This window comes from Arachis hypogaea, chromosome 15 (assembly GCF_003086295.3).
Source record: "Arachis hypogaea cultivar Tifrunner chromosome 15, arahy.Tifrunner.gnm2.J5K5, whole genome shotgun sequence".
Classification (NCBI taxonomy): Eukaryota; Viridiplantae; Streptophyta; class Magnoliopsida; order Fabales; family Fabaceae; genus Arachis; species Arachis hypogaea.
The window spans coordinates 6,972,108-6,994,775 of NC_092050.1; the positions used below are offsets into that span (position 1 = coordinate 6,972,108).

The 22,668-nt window shown below is 30.3% G+C and overlaps 2 protein-coding genes across 31 annotated transcripts; one reads left to right on the plus strand and one right to left on the minus strand.

Moving 5' to 3' along the window:
• Nucleotides 1-2,855: 2,855 nt before the first annotated feature.
• LOC112748346 (phototropic-responsive NPH3 family protein NPY4) lies at nt 2,856-8,508 on the plus strand. 30 transcript variants are annotated; one of them, XM_072218525.1, is made up of 8 exons: nt 3,009-3,255; nt 3,399-3,488; nt 3,772-3,841; nt 4,386-5,183; nt 5,827-5,896; nt 6,142-7,323; nt 7,620-8,200; nt 8,311-8,508. In XM_072218525.1, the coding sequence occupies exons 4-7, from the start codon at nt 5,122-5,124 to the stop codon at nt 8,178-8,180; spliced, it is 1,875 nt and encodes a 624-aa protein (XP_072074626.1). In that variant the 5' UTR covers nt 3,009-3,255; nt 3,399-3,488; nt 3,772-3,841; nt 4,386-5,121; the 3' UTR covers nt 8,181-8,200; nt 8,311-8,508. The 30 variants fall into 30 exon arrangements, with proteins under 30 accessions (XP_072074624.1, XP_025652353.1, XP_072074626.1 ...); XM_072218526.1 differs by having other exon boundaries at nt 3,087-3,193; nt 4,283-5,183; XM_072218524.1 differs by having other exon boundaries at nt 3,105-3,255; nt 4,283-5,183.
• A 10,785-nt stretch (nt 8,509-19,293) lies between these two features.
• On the minus strand, nt 19,294-21,872 carry LOC112748353 (probable N-acetyltransferase HLS1). Its single transcript, XM_025796582.3, has 3 exons — nt 21,277-21,872; nt 20,588-20,775; nt 19,294-20,490 (listed from the first exon to the last, which is right to left on the minus strand). Exons 1-3 carry the CDS (start codon nt 21,457-21,459, stop codon nt 19,638-19,640), a joined length of 1,224 nt encoding a protein of 407 aa, XP_025652367.1. The 5' UTR covers nt 21,460-21,872; the 3' UTR covers nt 19,294-19,637.
• Nucleotides 21,873-22,668: the final 796 nt, after the last annotated feature.

Sequence of the window (22,668 nt, forward strand, 5' to 3'; positions counted from 1 at the left end):
GTTCTGATCAGTCACCATTCACCATTCACCTTGTCCAATCAAAGGCCATCTTTTATTAATCAGGGAGGAAATAATTTTATACGTGACTACTTGCATGAAAATATATTTATGTGAAAAAAATGAATTTAGAAGATATTGAATTGAGGTTGTGTTAGGTTAGAGAGTGAAAATAGAAAAAAGATATATAAAGCTTTAATTTAGGTATAGTTTAGGAATTTAATTAAAAATTATATTTGGAAAGAATAAAGGCATGAAATAAGAAATGCATATTATATGTGTAGAAATGTTGCACACTTTTTAGTACTATAGATTTGATGGATGTGATTTTATTTTTTGTAGGAGAAAAGGTCACCAAGGCAGGTCCATATGGTCCTGACCCAAATGAGATCAAAGCAATTAGGCAGGTGCCTATAATTTTATTGTCGAAATTGTCAAATTTTTTTATGGTAAATTTTAAATATTAAAAAATTATTTATTATTTATTTTTTAATTTAAATATTAATTTTTATTTCTTTTTAGTAAGTTTAGCAAGTATATATAAATACCCTAGTATACACTAAAAAATTAATTAATTGGGTTATGTTAGATAACTAATGATTTTTTTGAATAATATAAACAACTACCAATCAAATGAAAACACATTACACTTTTAAATTACTCACTTAAATCTTAATATTAGAATAACCATCAATATACCTAGTGAAATGAACATTTAATATATCTATTATTTACGTTATTTAGTATTTTGATTGTTTGCCTATACTTTTCCTAATTAATTTTCACTTTTGGGAATATGGTTGGAGCTGAGAGAGATTAAAGTTAAAGGGGATTCCAATTCTACGTAGCATAGTAATTTGAGAGAGGAACAAGGCAAAAAGTTGGTATATGGACAAGGAACGTGATTACAATGAAAGTGAGAGAAGCAAGAGGTGGTGAGGTATGGCTTATTTGTTGTCTAATTTTTATTTATTTTTATAGTAATTTTTAAATATTTAAAATCTTTTAGTTTTTATATTTTTAAATTTAAAATTAATTATTTTATTTTTTTTAGTAATTAGACAATAACTTTCGGTAAAGTTTCTCATGAGCCTTCTGAACTGAGGTTCATCACAAGCACTCTTGGCTTAGCCCTTGGATTAACTCCCAATGGGAGGTGCACTTTTGAATTGCTTTATCCATAAATTGTTTCTTTTATCATGGTGTAAATAATATTTACAATTTCCGTATTTTTTTTATAGACTTAATTTTTAATTAATGAAATAATTTTATTTTAAAATTATTATTTAGAATTAAATTAGATTTATTTTATTTTAATATAATACCAGAGTTTATATAATCAGTGAGAGAATTAAAAAAAAAATATTAGAGGGCCAATTATTTAATTTGGAAATTATATAATAATATCTAATTAAAATTAAGTGTATATATTTAAATTATTTTAAAAAAAATGTATTAGCTTTTTCTCTTGAACTGCTTTGATTTTTCTTATTATTAGAAATTAGATATTCACAATTATAAAATTATCAAAATTACTAAAAACGTAAAAAAAAGATATAGTTAGCACAATAATTAATATTTAGAAAATATATGTATAAAGCAATAAAATTATTAGAAGAAAAGAATAAAATTTGATGTTACAAAATTATAATGTTATTTGCACAATTTTTCAATATACTTGATCCAAGTATAAATTTTGTGGTTTGGAAATTTTGAAGGAAAAAGTATCAAATAAAATTAAAAAGTTCAAAATAATAGTATTATAAATAAATAGTTAGAGTATTATAGTGAATTTCAGTATTCCACTATAAATTTAGGATTAATCTTTACGTACAAGTGTTTTGCGCTTACAAGCTTTACAAGTTTGAAGAGAACGAAATCTCATAAACGCACGCGTTGATTGTGTTACGGGCCTCTCTAATAAACTTTTAAATCAATCTAAATCAATTAACGTGTGAATATATAACTTCCATTTTTTCAAAAGATTTCATTTCTTTTTTCAAATTTCTAGCCAAATTTGTTCAATCTCCTTCGTGTGTTCTCTCTTTGCCTTCGATCTCTTTCTGTTTTTTTCGATTTTCATGGTTTCTGAAATCAAGTTTTGAAATTGTTTTGAAGATAATGGAACTTCAGAAATACACCCAAACAATTACAGAAATACATCCAAAGGATTACAGAAATACACCCAAAGGATTACAAAAATAAACCAAATGATTACATAAATACACCCAAAGGATTTAAGAAATACACTTAAAGGATTTAAGAAATACACCCAATATCAAGGGGGAGACAATATATTTCTTCTTGAAATCTTTTAATGTTTTGCTGTTAAGGATGAGGCACATGGCAGAGACAATCTAGAAAAAAAACCTAGAAACAGTACCTTGAATAATGTTTCTTCTTTTTTTATGGTGATTTTTTATGGAGATTTGTATTTTTTTTTCTTGATTTCTTCTACTCTTCGCAGAATCGTAGTTTGTTTCAAATGTCGCTTGAATATTGACGATTTGCGTTTTGATTGAGGAAGAAGAGGAAAAGTGCGGCATAATAAACTTGTTGTAAGGCGCGTGCGTTGGATGCTCAATTTAAAAGAGTGGTGCGCGTATTTTTTTCTTGGATTTGTACCAACTTGTATAACTTGTAAACAAAAAATGCTTGTATGTGTAACATGACTCATAAATTTAATATTTAGAGCTTTAGAGAATATTATTTTTTTGGTACTTACTGTAAGAGAAAACATAAAAAATGCTTTAAAAGAGAATTGAACCAACATTCAAAGATTTCTAACTTCTCCAAGCATCCTAAATTTGAACAAATAACCAATTCAACTAAAGAAGAAATTTATGAATCAGATTGAAGATTTTAAGTAAAAAGTTCCGCCAATGATCCAATCCAAATATATAGTTGGCATCTACAGAAACAGAATAAAAATTCGTCAAATGTGCGGGGTACATTTGCAAATTTCAAAATATAGGGGGTCAATACAAAAAGTTGGAATACCGGGTGATGATGAAAAGACAAGAGACGCACAAAAAAATTGACCTTGATTTTCATTTCCAAATACCAGGTTGGTATTTAGGAAAAGGGAACAACAAAAGTGGCTCTCTGTCAGATGGGGCGTGCAATAGATTATTACACTGCCATCAATACATTATTAATATTATAAACAGAGAGAGAGAGAGAGAAAAAAAAAAAGGTTTGAGGGGCCTCATGCTAATGCTCTTAGTCTTATGAACTTTATGGGAACGAACTAATAAAGTTAGTTAATTGAATACAAATTAAATTAAATTAAATATACCAAGTTCAAAGAAGAAACAACAGCCTCATGTAGCATCCTCTTTTTATTTTATTCATTTATTGATTGATCATACTGATATTGCGAATGGTTGTTGGCTTTGTAGGGAGATAGACAAAGGTGGGGGCGGTGGGGGCAACGGTGCTGATTCAAAAGCTCTGAGATAGAAAGAGAGAGTGGGAACATTCTGATATTGGTTGGCTTTTAGTGTTTGTGACTTTCTATGTGTGCCTGTCTAATATGAGAAACAGCTCATCTTCTCTTTTCGACCAAATTATCTAACATACTTAATTAAACAAAACATAAACCGTGGATTAACTTTGATTGAGTGTGGGGTTCTTTGTTTAAGTAAGGATTGATGGATATACATATTTAGATTTTAGATACAGTACTCAACTTTTGTGTTTCTGTGCTTTCTTTTCCCCACTCATTATTTTCATTCATTCCTACTAATCACACACAACACTTTCACGTTTCAGATCTCTCCATATACCATACCACCTTCTCTTTCACAAAGGAACTTGTGTGTTACTCTGCTAAACTAAAGAGGTAAGTTTAGATTGATTTATGTCCATTCATTCATCTTCTTTTCTTTTCTTTTTTATTTAATTATTATTCAATTTGAGCATTTCAGAGTTCTGCTCCCACATGGTAAGTTGCTCACTTGCCTAATATATATACTATATTTGAACTCTGCAAATCTTTTGTTTTCAACGATTTCCCAAACTTATCTCCTTTACATCAAAATCTCTTGAGGATTTCTTCTGTTTTCTTGTTGGCTTGTCTTTGTACCAAAAACAATAACATCATTACCAAGCTTGTGATCCGTGTGCAATTGGGGTTGATTTATTCTATGTACCTTTATTAATTAAACTATGCTATTTTCTTCAACCAATACTTTACATTCTCTCAAACAAAAATCTTTTTTTTCTTTTAGTTTATTTGTTTTTCTTGCTTTGTTGTGTCAATAATATCGTCAAGCGTGTGCAGTGATCTTTGTGGAGCATAAACCACCAAAAAGATGATGCCTTTTGTCTACTAATTCGGGTGATTCTCTCAACTCATACCGAGATATGCTGTCTTGTGTTTGCAGCAGGGTTCTGTGCTGTGCTTGGCTTCAAAGGAGGGAAAGGGGAATGCTGATTATGAAATTTCCTTTCTGAAAAAAATCAAATTTTTTTTTTCCTTCGGACCACTAAGGAGTTTGGTGACTTGGTGTTGCTGGTGGCATCTGAAATCCCATTTGTTGAAGATACCTAGATTCAGATATTAAATTTAATAAGAGGGTTTGCAAGCTGGTGTCAGTTTTGAGCAAGTGGGGGTGTCTCCTCTTATCTCTGAGAATTTTGTATATTTATAATTATATATATACATGTGTGTGTTTATGACGGTCTCTTCTGTTGGCAATGTCTCCTAAGATGGCCTTATTTGCCGCTCTCATTGGGGTTTGTTACCAATTTAGTAAGCAACCTCCTCTTTGAGTCTCTTACCATTCAAGTCAAAAACTATAACCAAACCAAACCTTTGCTCCCCCAAGAAAAAAAAAAGAAGAAAATTTTGGAGAGATTAAGCCATCCTAGCTTTTCTGTTTGCACTCATACTGGCCTTGATTTGTGGGAAAAGATTCGGTCATACTAGGAAGGGGAAGCAACATTACCACAGTTTCTATATGATGCTTCTTTTCTTTACCTTGGAACATTAGCAAGTTACTACATTCCTTTTTTAATTTTCCATCCAAGTCCTACTTGGTGGCTGCAGCTGAAGGAGTAGCTATAAGAATTGGATCCAAGTTGGGAAAACTGTATTATAGGTTTTTTTAATTGGCCAAGATGAAGTTTATGAAACTTGGATCAAAGCCTGATACTTTTCAGACTGATGGAGATAATATCAGGTTTGATATGAGATCAATTTCCTTTTTTTTTTTTTCCTTCTTTGAGCTCACTGCTTAGAATTATAATGTTGTTATGGAATCCAATGGTTTGTTTTCTTCTGGTTTAATTTTTACTTATATTCCATTGTTCTAATGTACACGCTCTAATTTGACTTTTATTTGCTCAAATTAAACCATTGAGAAATTGTCTTTATTCTCTTTGTTGTTTCTAGCCTGAAGTTGTCAAGATCTTTTCTCTGTTGATCCCCAAAAGAAAAAGGCATTTCATCTGAAATAAGAGAAAATTTCCTTTGTAAAGAAAGCTTCTTTCTGGAATATCATTCATGGCTCTTAGGTCTTGACAGTCATGAAGTCCAGAATCCTTAAGCCTTGAACTGATCTTCTGATGGCAAATATTTGGTTTCATGCCCTGCACCTTATAAGTTCACTGTTTTTTCAGTGAACAACCAGGTGCATTCAGCAAATAAGGGAGAAAAAACTATGTTAAATTTTCTTTGTTTCTGTTAATATGTACATACATGACAGAAAATCAACAATTGCACACCTTGAATTTCATACTTTGCATCTGCAGTAGCTTCAACAGTTTCTCTTGTCTGGATTTGTTTCTTTAAAAAATAACATGAATCTGCATATGTTTGTCCAGGTATGTGGCAACTGATTTGGCAACTGACATAGTCATTAATGTTGCAGAAGTAAAATTTTATCTTCATAAGGTAAGATTTTCTATTTGAGCTAATTTCACTGGTCTCATGATGAAGGGGATTAATAAATAATAACCATTTTCATATGTAATTTCGCCATTGAATAAATAATAAAAATGGGGATTCAAATGTTGTTCTCACATTTACACACACTCACAATAAAAATGGTGGGACTAAAGAAAAATTGAGTGTATTTTATAAAAAAAATAGAGTGATGGAGGTTCTGATCTTGATATTTATCCTATCAATATTTGTAGTTTCCTCTTCTGTCCAAAAGCACACGCCTGCAGAAGTTAGTTAGTGGCACCAATGAGGGGAACAATGATGAAGTCTACATCCATGACATTCCTGGAGGACCTGTTGCATTTGAGATATGTGTCAAGTTCTGTTATGGTATGGTAGTGACTCTCAATGCGTACAATGTTGTCGCAGCTCGCTGCGCTGCAGAGTATCTTGAGATGTACGAAACTGTTGAGAAAGGAAACCTTATCTACAAGATTGAAGTCTTCCTCAACTCCAGCATTTTCCGGAGCTGGAAAGACTCGATTATTGTTCTTCAAACTACCAAGTCCCTTCTTCCTTGGTCTGAGGAACTTAAGATTGTGAGCCATTCCCTTGACTCCATAGCTACCAAGGCTTCAATGGATACATCCAAAGTGGAGTGGTCATACACATACAACAGGAAAAAGCTCCCATCCGAAAACGGGAACGATCCTCATTGGAACGGTGTGAGGAAACAACAGACGGTTCCAAAGGACTGGTGGGTGGAAGACCTTTGTGATCTTCAACTTGATCTCTATAAGCGGGTCATATCAACAATAATAACTAGAGGAAATGTTTCTAGTGCTGTAATTGGAGAAGCTCTAAGTGCTTATGCCTCAAGAAGGTTGCCTTGCTTTACCAAGGGTACGATGCAGGCCGGGGATATAACAAAGAATACAATATTGTTGGAGACTATAATTCGACTATTGCCTGCGGAAACAGGCAGTGCCTCCTGCAGTTTCTTGCTCAAGTTATTAACAGCAGCTGTTGTGCTGGAATGCGAACCGTCGGAAAAGTCCAAACTGATGAGGAGAATTGGACAATGCCTTGAGGAGGCTACAGTGGATGATCTTTTAATATGTGGCCAAGTTGGTGAGACAACAACGTTTGAGGTTGATACCGTGCAAAGGCTAGTTGAAGAGTTTATAGCACATGAGCAGCATAGTCAGGCCGAATCTCTGTCGGAAGATGAACTGCATGAGATGAGAAGCCCAAGTATGGTATCAGATAACTCTAAGAAGATGAAGGTTGCAAAGCTTGTGGATGGCTACCTTGCTGAGATTTCACGAGATCCCAATTTGCCTATTTCGAATTTTGTCAATCTTGCCGAATTGGTATCAAGCTTCCCAAGACCATCCCATGATGGTCTTTATCGCGCCATTGACATGTACTTGAAGGTAAGATAGGCACATGCCGATCAAACTCTAGACATTTTAGTCATACAAATTTTGTTACCACAACATGAAACAATTTCTCTCAAAAATTTAAGGTGCCAAAATTAGTCACTAAAATCAACCACTAATGTATTTGTCTGTATAAATATATATATGATTTAATTTATTTTTAATGTGTATTTGTATTCTAACATGTATTTTATACGAGTGGCTGACTTTGATGGTTGATTTTGGTGTAGACTTGGCAATAATAGATAGCAACCAAGTTTGAGAGGCTGACTCTTTACCCTGTTATGCAGGAACATCCTGGGATCAGCAAAGGCGAGAAGAAGAGAATATGTAGGTTGATGGATTGCAGGAAGTTGTCTGCAGACGCGTGCATGCATGCCGTGCAGAATGAGCGGCTTCCGCTGCGTGTGGTGGTGCAGGTTCTCTTCTTTGAGCAGATGAGAGCCGCTGCAACATCCGGAGGGACCGGCACACCGGAGCTTCCGGGATCCATGAGGTCCATGCTCCCCGCCGGATCTCAGGGCAGCTCACGGTCGACGACAAGCAATACAGAAGAGGAATGGGACGCCGTGGCGACAGCAGAAGAGATAAAGACACTGAAAGGAGAACTGAACACACACAAATTATCAGGCGGTGGTAACAATGATGATGTTAAAGGGAACGCTGAAAAAGTGGCTGCCAACAAAATGAAAGGGTTCCTGTTTTCAAAGAAGATACTGTCCAAGATTTGGTCAAGCAAAGAAAGGAATGGAGAGATTACCAGCTCTGACACTTCAGAAAGCCCTGCTTCTACAGTCATAGAGGAGTCAAAATCAACCCCTTCTAGAAGTAGGAGGCACTCAGTATCTTAGGGAGGGACATGTTTTCTTTTGTATAATCTTCTCTCTCTCTCTCTCTCTCTCTCTCTCTCTATAGTATTAGATTACGACCCATTTTTGTTGTGCTGTAACGAGGAAAGAAATCTCATTGTCTTTGTTGTAGATCAGATCAGGATTATTGGAGATTGCTTGTGACAGGGGAGATTTTAGCAGAATTTAAAGGCAAAAGAGGTTAACTAGAATCAATTCGCAATAAGCTTTTAGTGTTGTTCATACATGTGCTAGTTTTTAAGACTAAGATTGAGGATGTTCAAGTTCAACAACAAAATAAAATGCAATAAAATAAAAGGTTATTTTGCTATGTAGAAATGAGTAAGATAATCTGAATCCCTAATTTTATTCTATCCCTGTAACTGCTAAACACTCATTTATTCAGAAACTTTTTATTAGAATATGCCTTCATTCAAATATCTAATTTTCTTGTCGATACTTATGGATTGATGTAACAGAAATACTCTCTCGCGATCTTTGCAGTTCCGTTGGAAGGGAATGGATTCTTTTCATTTTTTTTTTAACAATTGAGGGGGTAAAGTATGATCTCTCACTATTAAAAACATGCACTTCTTTTATCTTTCATCTTACGTCATACATTAGCACTGTGTTTATAATAATTTTTTCTTCACTAAAATATTTCTTTTCTCATCTTATCTCTTTTTTTTTTACATGAAATTTTTCATATGTCTAAGGATCTATTTAGATGAATTTCTATGAAAAGATTTTTCTTCAAGTAATTTTTTTTAAAATATCATTTAGAAAAGTAAATAATTTTATGTTTGGATATTTTATTTAAAATATCTTTTTATTTAATAATTAAGTTTGGAAATAATAGTATAAAAATATTTTTTTATTTATTTATAATATTAAAAACTCTTTTAAGTAAAAAATCTTTTAAAAGATATTTTTTATTTTTTAAATATTTTAATTTTACTATTAAATTTTTGTTTTTAACGACTTAATGACACCAAACAAACTTAAAGACTTTTTTTGGGGTCAAGAAACTGTAAGACTTAAAACATCTGCGTGCACTCTGGGCTGTTTGTTAAGCCCTAAAGTTATATTGGGCCGAGCCTATTTGCATTTTATATTGGGCCAGACCTTTCTGACAAGCCTAGTTCATTTAATTCACAAGCAACCTTGGGTCCAAAAAAAATCACAAGCAACCCAGTCCAAAGACCAAACGAAAGAAAAGAAGAGGAATAGTAATTCCAGACCCAAAAAAAACAAGAAGAGGAATAGTAATTTAAAAGACAAAACCTATATATCCATTATCTACCCCTTCTAAATTTTCACTGGGCATTGTCTTTTCAGTGGTGTATCCACTACATTTGACCTTGACCTAGTGCTAAATGCTGGTAATGACAGACAGCACGCTACTGAATTTATATATTAACCAATAATTACCCTCCACTTTAATAAACATACTATATATGCACATTAAACATTAGGACAACTAATCAAATTATGTTTATGTAGAAGCTTTCTTTTTCTTCCTTTCTCCTGTGTTTCAGACGTCAAACAAAAATGATTTTTAGGTACTCCCATTCAAAGCACGTGGACCTCTTTACTACGGATAATGCTAATTAGGACCTAATTTCGTATTATATTGTCCCCGCAGCTGTGCTTAGAGATGTCTAATCCCACCTTTAGATGTGTAGATGCATGAAAAAGAGATAGAGATAGTGCTAACAGATGCATGATCGCACTTAGTACTTCTTCACTAACAACAACATCTTACGGCGAACAAAATTTATGATACATAAACTTCGTTTATATATAAAACTTTTATTTATTAAACGTGTATAAAAATCATATAAAAGAAATTAGTTGAATTGGTAAATAACTAGAGATTTTGGGTTCAAATTATAAAAATAGCACTTTTTTTTAGGACAAGATCTATTTTATGTGAATGTCAAGTTAATTTAACAATTAATTCGGAATCAACCAGTACTGACTCTTTATAGAAAATAAATAAATTGATGCCTCTCAATGTTGACTGCACAAGTTTTTTTTATATCGAATAAGTTAAATAATATAAGCCGAGGCATGGCGGTGGAAAAGGAAAGGAAAATGAAAAATACTCACGGAAAGAAAGAACCTACCCATTCAACCTTCTTCCTTTCCTTAATCCTTTTGAGTTTTCAAATAAAATATTAAAATTCAATCTTCTCTTGTCTCACTCTTTCCATAGCAAACTGGTAAGTCACTTTCCTTCATGGTTTTCTCTGTCTCTCTGACCCGTATAAGTATCTACGACCTATCTTATTAAAAGACTCTATAATTTGACTCGAATAATCACCTTCCACGCCTAAATAATGATTATGTTTAATTGCTAGCAAGTAGGCAATTAGGCGAAACTCAACATATAGCCTAACCTTGCCTAACACTTCTATTCACAATGAGGAATGTTAGGGCCAGCAATTTTAGTATTTTATAACCATTAATTAGTTATCAATAGTATTTTTAATAGTATCAGATTACATCTAATGATAAAAGATCACTCACTTTCATTTTGATAGTTAAGTGCTGACCAGAAAATACAAAAATTGTTGGCACCTAAATTTTTCATTCACAAATAATTACAATAACAGGCTTAACTAACCAATCATAGATATATAGTGTTGCGGTTTCATTAATTATAGGATAAGATTGGTGCAAATTTCCCTCGGTCAGTACATTTACTTTTGTTTTTTAGATTAGCGAGATGCGGAAAGACAGGATTTTGTCATTCATCTTCTTCTTTTAATTTTATAATGATGTCCATCAAAGTTTGGTAGCTACATATAGTTGGACCTGCAATAATGAGAAAGAAAGATGTGTTAACTTTAATTTTGCAGGTGGGCTTTTGAACCTACCACTATAAATTTTTAATATATTTTATATTTCACTGCCGTATGCATGCAGTTGCTGTTAATCAATCTCTAGTTGAAATATGTTGGATTTTTCCCTTCTTTTTTTATTAATAAAAATGATAATGTAAAAAATAATTGAATATTTCTCTCGATAATTTCAGGTTTGGTAGGAACTGGAACATAATAAACAAAAAAGAAGACGACGAATAAAGAGCAATTTAGAGTACATATATGTCTGCAATACAATATTAGTGCATGCGTATTTAACTTCGCCTCTTCGCCTATTTTATTTTATTTTGTTTAAATAATATGATAGGTAAGTTTAATTTTGAAAAATTTTACAATAGATATAAAGTTTGATTTTAATATATTAACAGTGTAAAGAGTTTTATATGATTTTTTTTGTAACCTTTAAGTGAGTATGGAGAGACTATGTCATTTGAGTTATAGTTTATTGATAAAAAAATTTATATAATTATTTAATTAGATTCATGTGTCTAGATAAATTTTTAAATAGGAATATGAAAATTAGTTATTTTTGTTTATGTGATAATACATGATTAATTGTTTGCGTAAATTTTTTTTATACTAAATTGATAAAAATATGGGTTTTTAAAAGAAAAGTAAATGCTGAATAAGTCATTGAAAAATATTTTATGATAGACTTATATGGAATTTTGAAAAAGACAAAAAAAATGCAAACAAGTGCATGAAAATTTGCAATACTGAATTTATAAGATCAAATGAGAGAAAAGATTGACAAAATGATGAAATGTGTTTAACATCATGGTTTTTGAAGAATCAACAAATTCAATGTTATAATTTTTTATTAATTTATTTAAAAATTAATTTTAATGTATTGTCAGTGTAAAATTATTTTACACGTGTATCCAATCACATAACGTTATATTAGTAAAAATGTATATTTTAAAATATCTATCAATGTATTAAAATTAAACTCTTTATTTGATAGTTCATGATACTAATGCGCTTCATGTTAGATTGGTTTATAGATAAAATAATATGAAAAATAAACACCGGATTAAAATTAAATACAAAAATATATTGAAATAAAAAAAAAAGAGATAGGTGGAAATTGAATATAAAGATAATCGCTCTATTTTTTATTTAATTTTTTTATGGAATAAGAAAGATACTTACTTAACCTACTTTGTTTATACCATAGTTTAGAAATAGAGTCCAAAGAAATCACTAACCTTCTACCCAATTTCCAAATACAATAAGAGAGTGATTTGACACTCCTCTAATCACTTTACGACGGCTACAATAGTTTAAATGATATTTATAATCTCTTATTAGATCAAAATAAAGAAAACATGAATCCATTAACATAAAATCTAATCTAATAACTAAATAAATAAAATCAAAATACATAAAATTAAATTCAACATTCCAATATTTAAAAATATAAATTAATAACTATTAATAATATTTAAACTCTTCATGTGATAAACATTTGTAACCCCTATTATAAAACTTTATCAAATTTAATCACGAGATTTCGTTTAAAGAAAGCCATACTACCAGTGTCATCCAAGGTGGTTTACGAAGAGATTTTCTTTTTCAGTAAAAAGGTCTCGCATTTTATTTTGTCACTAATTGTTTTTCCTCCCCTATATAGTGCATCCCTAAATTCTGCATAAAACTCAAGTACAAATTTTGTCCTCTATATACAGTGATCAATTTAAGACCTCGAAAGGGGATACGTCAATGTAATCTTTTTTTTTTCCCCCTTTTTTACTGCAAACGATAAGTTAATCCAAACAAAGAAAAGTTGTGTGTTATGTGCCCTTTTCCAAAAATAATAGAAGTAGGTACGTTTGTTGTATATGTGGTCAATCAAGTTTTATTGACTTGATCGTTTTTACTTTTTACCATGTTATATCCTTTAGATACTTAAATTACAGATAGAGTAGTTTCTGATATAGTTCGGTCTTTAGGTTAGTTGAGTCATAGTATAAAAAATCAAAATTAGAAAAATGAGACTGCCATAAGATTAACGATTCTCCTGTTATGGAAATAAACAAAAAGTATGTCACAATGTCAGTGTATTTTTGAGAAGGTTGCACTTAAACTATGGTCACTATTGTAGCTATCACTTTCGAAGCAAAAGTGATGTCGCAAGAAGAACTATATGCCATAAATGAATGGCAAGCCCATTAGCAAAAAAGGAGGGGGAAAAGATACACGAATGCGATGGATCAGAATGGCAGTCCCAAAACCAAAAGTGACATAGATCACTCAAAGGATAATTACGCGGGGTGTAGTTTGCTCATTTATTATTTCATTTCTTAATTAAAAAGTTGCGAGTTTCGATTTTATTTTGGACACGAAAAATATTCAATACCATGTTCAATTATATATATTTATATATAGGACAGAAAGTGATTATTAATAATAAAATGAGAGAGAGAGAGAAAAATAAAATAAAAAAAACGAGGATGGTGCCACTTGGCTTTCACATTAGTTTGTGTTTCAGAAATAGCTAAGTCTCGTCACTCTTCTCTCTTCAGACTCGTGACACATGTGAATGTGAATGAGTGAGTGGGTAATGATAAGGTTTTTAGTTCAGTCCCTATGAAAGCCTACGACTAGGGACAAAGTTGCCTTCTGCTGGGGCCATTTCACCATTACTCAATGCTTATGCACGCTTTTTTATTTTAGTATTGGATTTTTAATTGTATTTTTAAATAATATGAAATTTTATGTATTTTTTTATATGGAGAATATAAATTTAAATATTAGATTTGTGATTTTTTAAATATAAATCTAACTCTTAAATTTATATTTTAGTATTAAAAAAATTTAAATGTACAAGTCAAATTCTCTAATTTATTTTATGACAAAATTTTTTTCTTAACACAAATCAAAGTCTGATCCTCAAATTTTTTTTATAAATTTTATTATTTTTAAATTTAAAATTTTGACTTATTATTTGAAATAAAAAAATAAAATTTATATAAAAAAAGTACACTAATTAATTATTACTATAAATTATACATAATCTTCCTTCATATTTAAAAAAAATTAGACTATTATTTATTCATCCTCTGTGAACTTATTTATTTTATTGAACTTATTTATTTTATTTTTTTTATCAGTCACGCTCTCTGCATCATGCAATTTGCTTTCACGGGTTAACTATTTTTTGCTTACCAATCATAATGTGTGTATTTAGTTTGGTTTTTGTCGAATTAGAGTTTAAATAAAAGTAATTTTATAAAATTAATTTTGAATAAAAATAAATTTATATTAATATGATTTATTTTTTGTAATTTTATATTAAAATTGATTTTAATAAAATAAATATTACTTTGATAATATTAGTTAAAATTATTTTTAAATAGATAATTATTAAAAAGAACTTATTATTAAATTATAATATTATTTTTTTAAGTATATTTAATTTTTTTTATTTTTTCAGCATATTTTTTATATAATATTTTTTTAGTATTCTTAGTATTTTTATTTAGTATTATAACTTTTTTATAATTAATTTTTGTTCTTTAATTTACTCTACTTAATGGGATCAATAAATTATATTATAAAAAGATAATAATAAATATAATATACAAAAATTATAATTATAAAAATGTATAATATCAAACAAAAATATTAATAAAAAAATAAAAATAATAAATAAAAGAAAAAGAAAATTCATAAAAAAATAAAAATTTCATAAATAAAACAATAACATGTTTGAAGGGTAGGGTTGGTAGAAGGAGATGAAAGACACACAAAATCTAGTTAATGAAATATAGAATGTGTTTGACAAACGCGTTGTAAATGATGAAAGTGCGTTTAAATTCTTTGTTGTTTGGTTACCTATACTTTTCCTTTCTTACTTCAAGTGAACGGACTTTTAGAGAAAAAAAAGGAAAAGTATAGATAACCAACACGATTTTTGAACAATGTGTAAACAATGTGAATTAAGAAATTATAACTTTTGCGTTCATTGTGTTTACTTTGTTGTTGGTCATTATTGATTTTAACAGTTTTTTCCGTGAGAATTTTTAGATTTATTTCAAGTCATTTCAAATATTTTAATTTTTTTATCATTTTTAGACTTTCTTTCCTATTTTTATTTTTTTTATTAAATTTTTTATTGTTATTTTGTTATAATATGAATTATTGATCTTATTAAAAAGGACAAAGTAAATAAAAAACTGATCATACATAATAATAGAGTCATAAGTAATAAAATTATACATTTAAAATAATACTAAATACAAAAATACTACTGAGAATGCTAAAATAATTATAGAATATTTTTTGTTTGTCATTGTAAAATTTATTATTGTAATTTTTGTGTACGGTTTATTATTCTAAATTTTTATAATATATATTATTGTTCCTATTAAAAATGATAAATTAAATAAAAAATTAACCATAAATAATAATAAAAATATAACTAGTAAAAAATTAGAACAAAAAATAATAACAAAATTAAGATGACTGAGAGTACTTAAAGAGAGTACTAAAATATGTTATTTTATATATTTTTTAATTTAATAAATAATATTAATTTTTATTATAATAATAAAAAATTATAACATACTAATTATAAATCATCTGTCATTTTATATTTGTGTATATAATATTAAAATATATGTATTACTTAATTTATTTTTAATTTATATTTTATATTCAAATACATATTTTATACTAATAGTTGATTTTGTGTATAATTTTAGTGTATATCTAATATGATTTTCGATGAATATACAGATAATTTAAAAAATTACCACTTTGTTAAAATTTTTAAGATTTTTGTAATGTTATCTTTCTTTATTTATTTAAAAAAATTATTGTAACTTAATTTAATAAAACAATAATATAACTGTAAGAATATATTATAAAAAATACATTTTTTTGTTTATTAAAAATGACATTATAAATACTTTGAATAATTTTATCTGAAGTCATGCATGATTTTAAAGTTTCATCATCACATATAGTCATGATATAAAAATATGAAGATATTATATTTTAATACATTAAATTAATTTATTTTTTAGTTCATATGATTATTTAATTTTCTTAAATATCAAGAAAATTTTTCAGCAAAGAAAAGTATGTTTTATATATACCAAATTTCTTGATCATCATGAGCTAGCATGAAGAAAAAGGATATGCAAGACACAAGTTAAGGAAACTAATAGAAATGTCAGACCAAGAATGGTATGTTTTTTTTTTTTTACTACACCATAAGCGAAAAAAATTGTAGACATTGACATATAGTCACAGTATAACGGTAGCTAATGGAACTATCTTGGTAGTTTGAAGAGTTAGTTAAAAAAAAAGGGCAGGGTGAATGAATATTATAGGAAACTAGAAAAGCAATGCAAGTTGAGTCATGTTAGGCAATGATTATAGCAATTCACCGGCAAGACTACTATTGGTCTATTGTTGAGTACCCTAGAATAGTCTTAGCTAGTGGCGGAACTTGAAACAAAATTTTGGGGGGCCAAATAGAAAATAATTGTCAAAATATTTTTTTATATGGACTTCATTTAAGATAAACTCATCTAACCTTATCTCTCTGGTTTGGGTGATACTGCCAAATTTAAAGCCTTTTTTCAAGATCTCGTTCAAAAAAGTTAAAGTTAAAGTCATCAGATATAACTTTTTGAACTTTTGAAGGTTATATCTCACTTTCTTCGTGATTCATTAAAGTAGAAGAACTATCTACATGTGTTGATATTGTAAAAGTTATATGTTCTCCTTCTTAAATATTAACCTTCCTCTTAAAAAATGTATCAATTCTTTGATTTTTCATTATTATTTTATATAAAAATTTGAATATATATCCTGTAAAATATATAAAGAAAAAGTTAGAAGGACAAATATTAAAATTTATAATATTTATTGAATTTTTTTTTAGCAATTTATACAAATACAATAATATTAATACTTATTGAATATTCTATTATTTTTTATCATATAAAAAATTAAATTAAATAAATAGTAAAATATAAAATACTATTAAATTAAATAAATAAAAGATATCTAATTTTTTATATTTGAACATAAAGATAGAGAGAGTGTTGTTTATTGAACTTATTAGATACTTTAAGTCATAGTAAAGTATTTAAGTCAATTGAACTATTTTTTATCTTTTGAAAAAGTACTACTAAATTTTTTATAAAAAATTTGGGGGGCCATAGTCATTCCTTGTCTGAACTAAGCTCCACCACTGGACTCTTAGCAAACAAATAATGTTAGAGAACTGTTTAGTTAATATTAAAAACTTCCATTTGATTCATGAGCATGTAATATCCTGGATAATTCTGAGACATAATAACAGCTATAACATGTGCCATTCTACACATTTATAAAGTGAAGACAATACAGATTTATACTTTTATTCTGAATGAAAAAATGTGCCATTCTACACATTTGATTTACTTTAATTAATACCTTCTTATTTGTGTTGTTTTGCTTGTTGCAAGTTCATTCTTTGTTCTGATTGTTTAATTTTTTCTCCCTTATGTCTTTAGACTATCATACTTAAGTCCAAATTGTCATACTAAATGGGGTTAAATAATAAGAAGAAATAAACTTTGAACTTTATATCACATAACAGTAAGAAATTAAGAATATTCAAACAATAAGATGACATCCAGAAATTATACATAAAAGATACTTTTTAATTTTTATGGTTTTAACTAAAACCAGCCCATAATTAACAGAGAACAAACAATAAACATTATCTATTATACTCTTATGTTTGGTGTTTGTACTATGCAAAAATAGAATAAAAAAAAGAGAAATCACAAATCTAAGAATAAAACCAGCAACTGTACTTTCTCTTGATTTGTCTCTCCTCTATATATCCTCCCTCATAATCCAAATTCCCCAAATACTAATCCCTTTTTATAATATATTAAGTAATTAAGCATGACAACAAAATCACATACAAGATAAATAGAATCGTGTACTTATAGCAGAAGTTCTTTTACATACAAGCAGCTCTTAAAACTTTTCATAGCAAAATATCACCATCACCATTCCTACCTACAAATAATTGTAGATAAAAAATCAGCTACCTTCTTAATTGGAACATAATTGCTAAGGTGTATATATATTAGTATTTAGTAGACAAAGTAAACTAGGGGCCCATAATTGAAAAAGAGAAAATATAAAAGATACAACAGAACATATATGAAACAATGTGCTTAACAGCTAGTAGAAGCAGAAAATCAGAGTCAAGTGGCGATAACTCTTGCAGCAACGTCAGATTGAAAAGGTTGACGTGGCGAGAACAGAAGCAGGACAGTTAGATAAGACATACAAAACAACTCATGGTTATAACCCTTAATCAAATATTATACAGTATTCTACACTAAAATATTTTCAACTTGTAAATGGTAAAGAAAAATGTGAGAGATTAGATAAGAACTCATGAACATCACTCTCTATTGCCATTAAAGGCATCTGAAATTATAAGTTGATAATCATCAAGAGAAAAAAATACCGTGATACATAAAGTCTTATAATGGCCAAATGGACACTTAGAACACTGCAAAGAATATGACATATGACATTGCAAAATTATAATGCAATCATAACTCAGATCCTTCAATTGATCAAATAAACACATCACAATACACACAAAAAAATGAAAATAAAAGAGAAAAAGACAGTTATACATAAATAAATAACTAATTTAATGATTAATTAAAAAAAACATTTTAAAATAATCTGATATTATGTACACGATAAGACACTGCCCCCATTAAGAAAGATACTAGGATCCAACCAATATCAATGAACAATCAAAGTAAATTGGGCAGGGATAAGATCCTTGCCTGTGGGCATAATATCGAAATCAAAGGACAAAGATAATAGTGATGATGGTGAAGTCTCTAAAGTTTCTTTAACAAATATTAAAGTTTAGCGACACGACACACCCACGCCCAAACCCAATGGATACTCTCTTTCGCGCACCATCCACTTCTAATCGTGACATATACAGTCTCTTCTAAAGCTAGATAGCTATTAAGATTTATCCAATTAATAATCAATATAACCCTCTTTATTTAATAAAAAGTCCTATTAAAACTTTAGTACTAAAGTAGCAGGTATTTAGTTATTAGATGAGATTAAGCAAAATATCAATAATAACAACATTATCAAAACAAAAGTCTAAAATTGGAAAAGATTGATGGGTAAATAACACTCCAAAATGCATGTAGATTGCTTTTGGGTAGAGATTGGAGAGGAATCTAAAAAGCCACATCCATTTACTAAAAAGCTATTTCTTAACAACTAAAGGCGGGGAAATCAGGATATTCTTCTTCCCAACTTTACAAAAACCAAAGGAAAAAAAAGTTAAAAGAAACCTCTTATTCCTTCCTTCCCATCCCCACCCCCAAAGTCGTTACTCTAACTAGATAATTATATTCCAAAAACTATACACATTAACTAGACCACATAGAGTTGAAAACTGCAGAAGAAAAGAAAACGACAACAAAAAGCACAAAGTGACAAAGCTGACTCTACAACTCCATAGGGCTCTATACTCTCCATTTTTTTCTCTTGTAGAGTAATAATGATTTCAGACTTCTCTTGGATCAACAAAAATGGAAATTCCAGGTGGAGATTTGGTCCAGTCACCAACGGAACCGTCGCTGTAATCCTCACCGAGCCTCTTAATGCACCATAGATCTTCAGGACACGATAGCATCTTCCAGTGCGGTATCCCAAACCGCAACGGTTCTTGACCAGACACTTCGGTAACTACCGCGCCGCAATCACGTTCTTTGGCCACGTTGTGCGCAAAATCGCACAAAGTCTTAACCATCTTAACCGCCTCGGGACCTTCTCCTCCAATTCCGTACACAAAGTGGAACCCGAACGGCTTGAAGAAGTCCGGAAATGAAGGTAACCGTAAAAAGGGAAAAGCCTTGTCAACCACGCGAGTCGTCTTCGCAAGCGTGCGTTTCACGCGCGACGCACCACGCACCTGGAGCGTGAAGAGTTCCTTAGAGTTCCATATGCTAAGTATGGCCCACGACTTGGGTGGGTCGGATAGGAAGTGATCCGTGCCTTGCCAGGTGGCGCCGTCGGGAACGGCGAGGAAGGTCCCGACTGAGAGTTTGTTGTTGAGGACGGCGTCGATGTCAGGGGGGAAGAACTCGGTGGTGGCGAATCGGCGGCGGTAGATGGCTTCCGCTTGGGAGGGGGTAAGGTGGATGATTTTGACCTTTGGGGAGAGGGTGAGACGGTGGGCGAAAACGGGGTTGACAAGGATGGAAGGAGTACGGAACTTTGTGTAACCGCATTTGTCAGTGAAGAGTTTCACGGATGCTAAATTGTCGTTTTCCGTTGCCATGTAGGAATACTCTGCGCCATTATCTCTGAACCATGCCTCCATTCGATGCACCAGCTTCAACCCTATTCCTATTCTCCTGCATGACACCAAACAAAACAACTCACCTTACTAAATATTTATTTATTTATCTATTAATATTTGAAGTTGCAAGTTGCAAGTTGCAAGTTAGTTACCGGTGAGAGGGGGAAACGCGAAGGCCTAATATGTAGGCGACTTTAGCATAAACAGGGAGATGTCTGTTACTGTTACCAGTGTTACTAGTGTCGCTGTGTTTGGTGTTTCTGGAGGGCTTCTTTCCGCACGTGATGGTTTTGATGCAACCCCTTATCATTCCCACTATCTCATCTCCAATCTCCGCCACCTATAGTTGATGTCGAACACACACATCGATATTATTATACCGTTTTGGTTTGAGAGGGACTTGATTGAAACAATAAATTATTTGCAAGACACTAGTTCTTAATGGAATAGGAAAAAGCAGCAGGCATTCATTGATTTAGACTGTGTTCGGAACGCTTGAGAATAAAATTCTCATACGAAAAGAATTATTTTTTTATTTTGAAATATAATTGTTCTATTAATATTCAAACTACAATTCTATTATTATTAAATATTGAAATATTAATATTGTCTCTACATAAACAAATTTTAACTCTATTGAAAGATAATCACAAAAATAAAATAATAATTCATTTTATTAATATAATTAATTATTTTAAATTATAAATTTAAATTAAAAATAAAATTATAATTTACTTTTTAACATAAATAGAATTACTTCTTCATTTTAATATTTTTTTAATACACTTTTAACATTTTTAAGGAAGAAATAAAGAATGAATGAATGAATAAAATAGGATACCAGCATGAGGAAAGAAGGTGAGTGGCGGACCCTGCAGATAGGGTCACCGAGGAGGTCGGTGAAGATAGAAAGCTTTCCACTGGGTCCAACCTCACATATTCTCTCTACTTCTTCTACTCTTTCTCTGTCTCTATTAGGATCATACTCTCTCATAACAACACCATGATGAAACTCCTCACCCATGTTAACTTCTTCCACACCGGGAGAAACAAAGAAAAAGAAAGAAAAAGGGAGAGAAGTGAATTGATATAGTGAAAAATGGCAGTGCCTTATATAGACTATGAAGGAGATGAAAGGAGGGAGGGAGATGATGAAGAATATCTCCTCCAAAGCGGCGTTATCGAGAGTGATTATTAGCTAGGGAGTGCAGTATGATAGTGTGATTTGTGAGAAAGAAAACTCAGCCACCAAAAGGCTTCGAAGTTTGGGTCACTAATCAGAGGTAGAGCCAGCCTTCAATGTTCGTACGCCATCATAGGTTCGCACCAATTTGGAAATTCACATTCACACTTATACACCATATATATATAGTGAGATAATAATTAGATACACTCGTATACATGAAAATGAAAAAAATAATAAGAGGGATAAAGTCCAAAAGTCACCTTATATGTCTCTTTATATACCTGGCCGTTTCACCTCTTTCTTTTCTTTATTTTTTTAATTAAAAAATTAATTGCATATTTTTAGTTTTCTTTCCAAAATCCACTAATTTCTTTTATTTTTTATTTTATATATACTATATAACTTTATAAAATAATAATTCAATTTTCTTTTTATTTAATTTGTTTAATTATGTTAATTTTATTTTTAATTATTATTTTTAGACTAAAATTATAAACAGTTTAAATTAAATTAAAACAAACAGAACAATGATAAAAAAAATGAGAAAAAAAAAAAAATAGAAGATGACCGGAGGAGGCAAATAAAAGAGGATATGGCGGCTATGGCTGCGCAGTTGTGTAGAAGTGTTGCTCTTAATTGCACTTTTTATTTTATTTAAATACTGAAGGAGGCGTTGCCATCATGATCCCATTTGTAATGATTACCTTTAACACTCTCTTACTTCCCTACTTCAATTTCTATAGCCCAAAATATGATGGGTCTCTTTATGGATCATCTACTGTAATCATGTGGAATACCAAATGGTAGTAAATATATACACATGCATGTTTCATGTGGGATGTGGATCCCTATTCATACTCATGTGCAACAAACAACATATACACATGCTGACATACATATCCATCTTCCACTTTCCATTCAATCTCAATTCTGTGTTATTATCACATACTTATTTACCCAATTTTCCTACTTTCTAAAAGGAGAACACTCGGACAACTTTTTTTTATGATTTAATTGGTTAATATTTTTTTAAAATAAAATAAATTA

Coding starts and splice junctions, on each gene's coding strand:
- LOC112748346 (XM_025796568.3), top strand. CDS start 5,122: ATGAAGTTTATGAAACTTGGATCAAAGCCTGATACTTTTCAGACTGAT. Junction 5,184..5,826: donor ACTGATGGAGATAATATCAG/GTTTGATATGAG, acceptor ATGTTTGTCCAG/GTATGTGGCAACTGATTTGG. Junction 5,897..6,141: donor TAAAATTTTATCTTCATAAG/GTAAGATTTTCT, acceptor CAATATTTGTAG/TTTCCTCTTCTGTCCAAAAG.
- LOC112748353 (XM_025796582.3), bottom strand. CDS start 21,459: ATGGGTGAGGAGTTTCATCATGGTGTTGTTATGAGAGAGTATGATCCT. Junction 20,776..21,276: donor CACCTTCTTTCCTCATGCTG/GTATCCTATTTT, acceptor CATCAACTATAG/GTGGCGGAGATTGGAGATGA. Junction 20,491..20,587: donor CGCGTTTCCCCCTCTCACCG/GTAACTAACTTG, acceptor GGTGTCATGCAG/GAGAATAGGAATAGGGTTGA.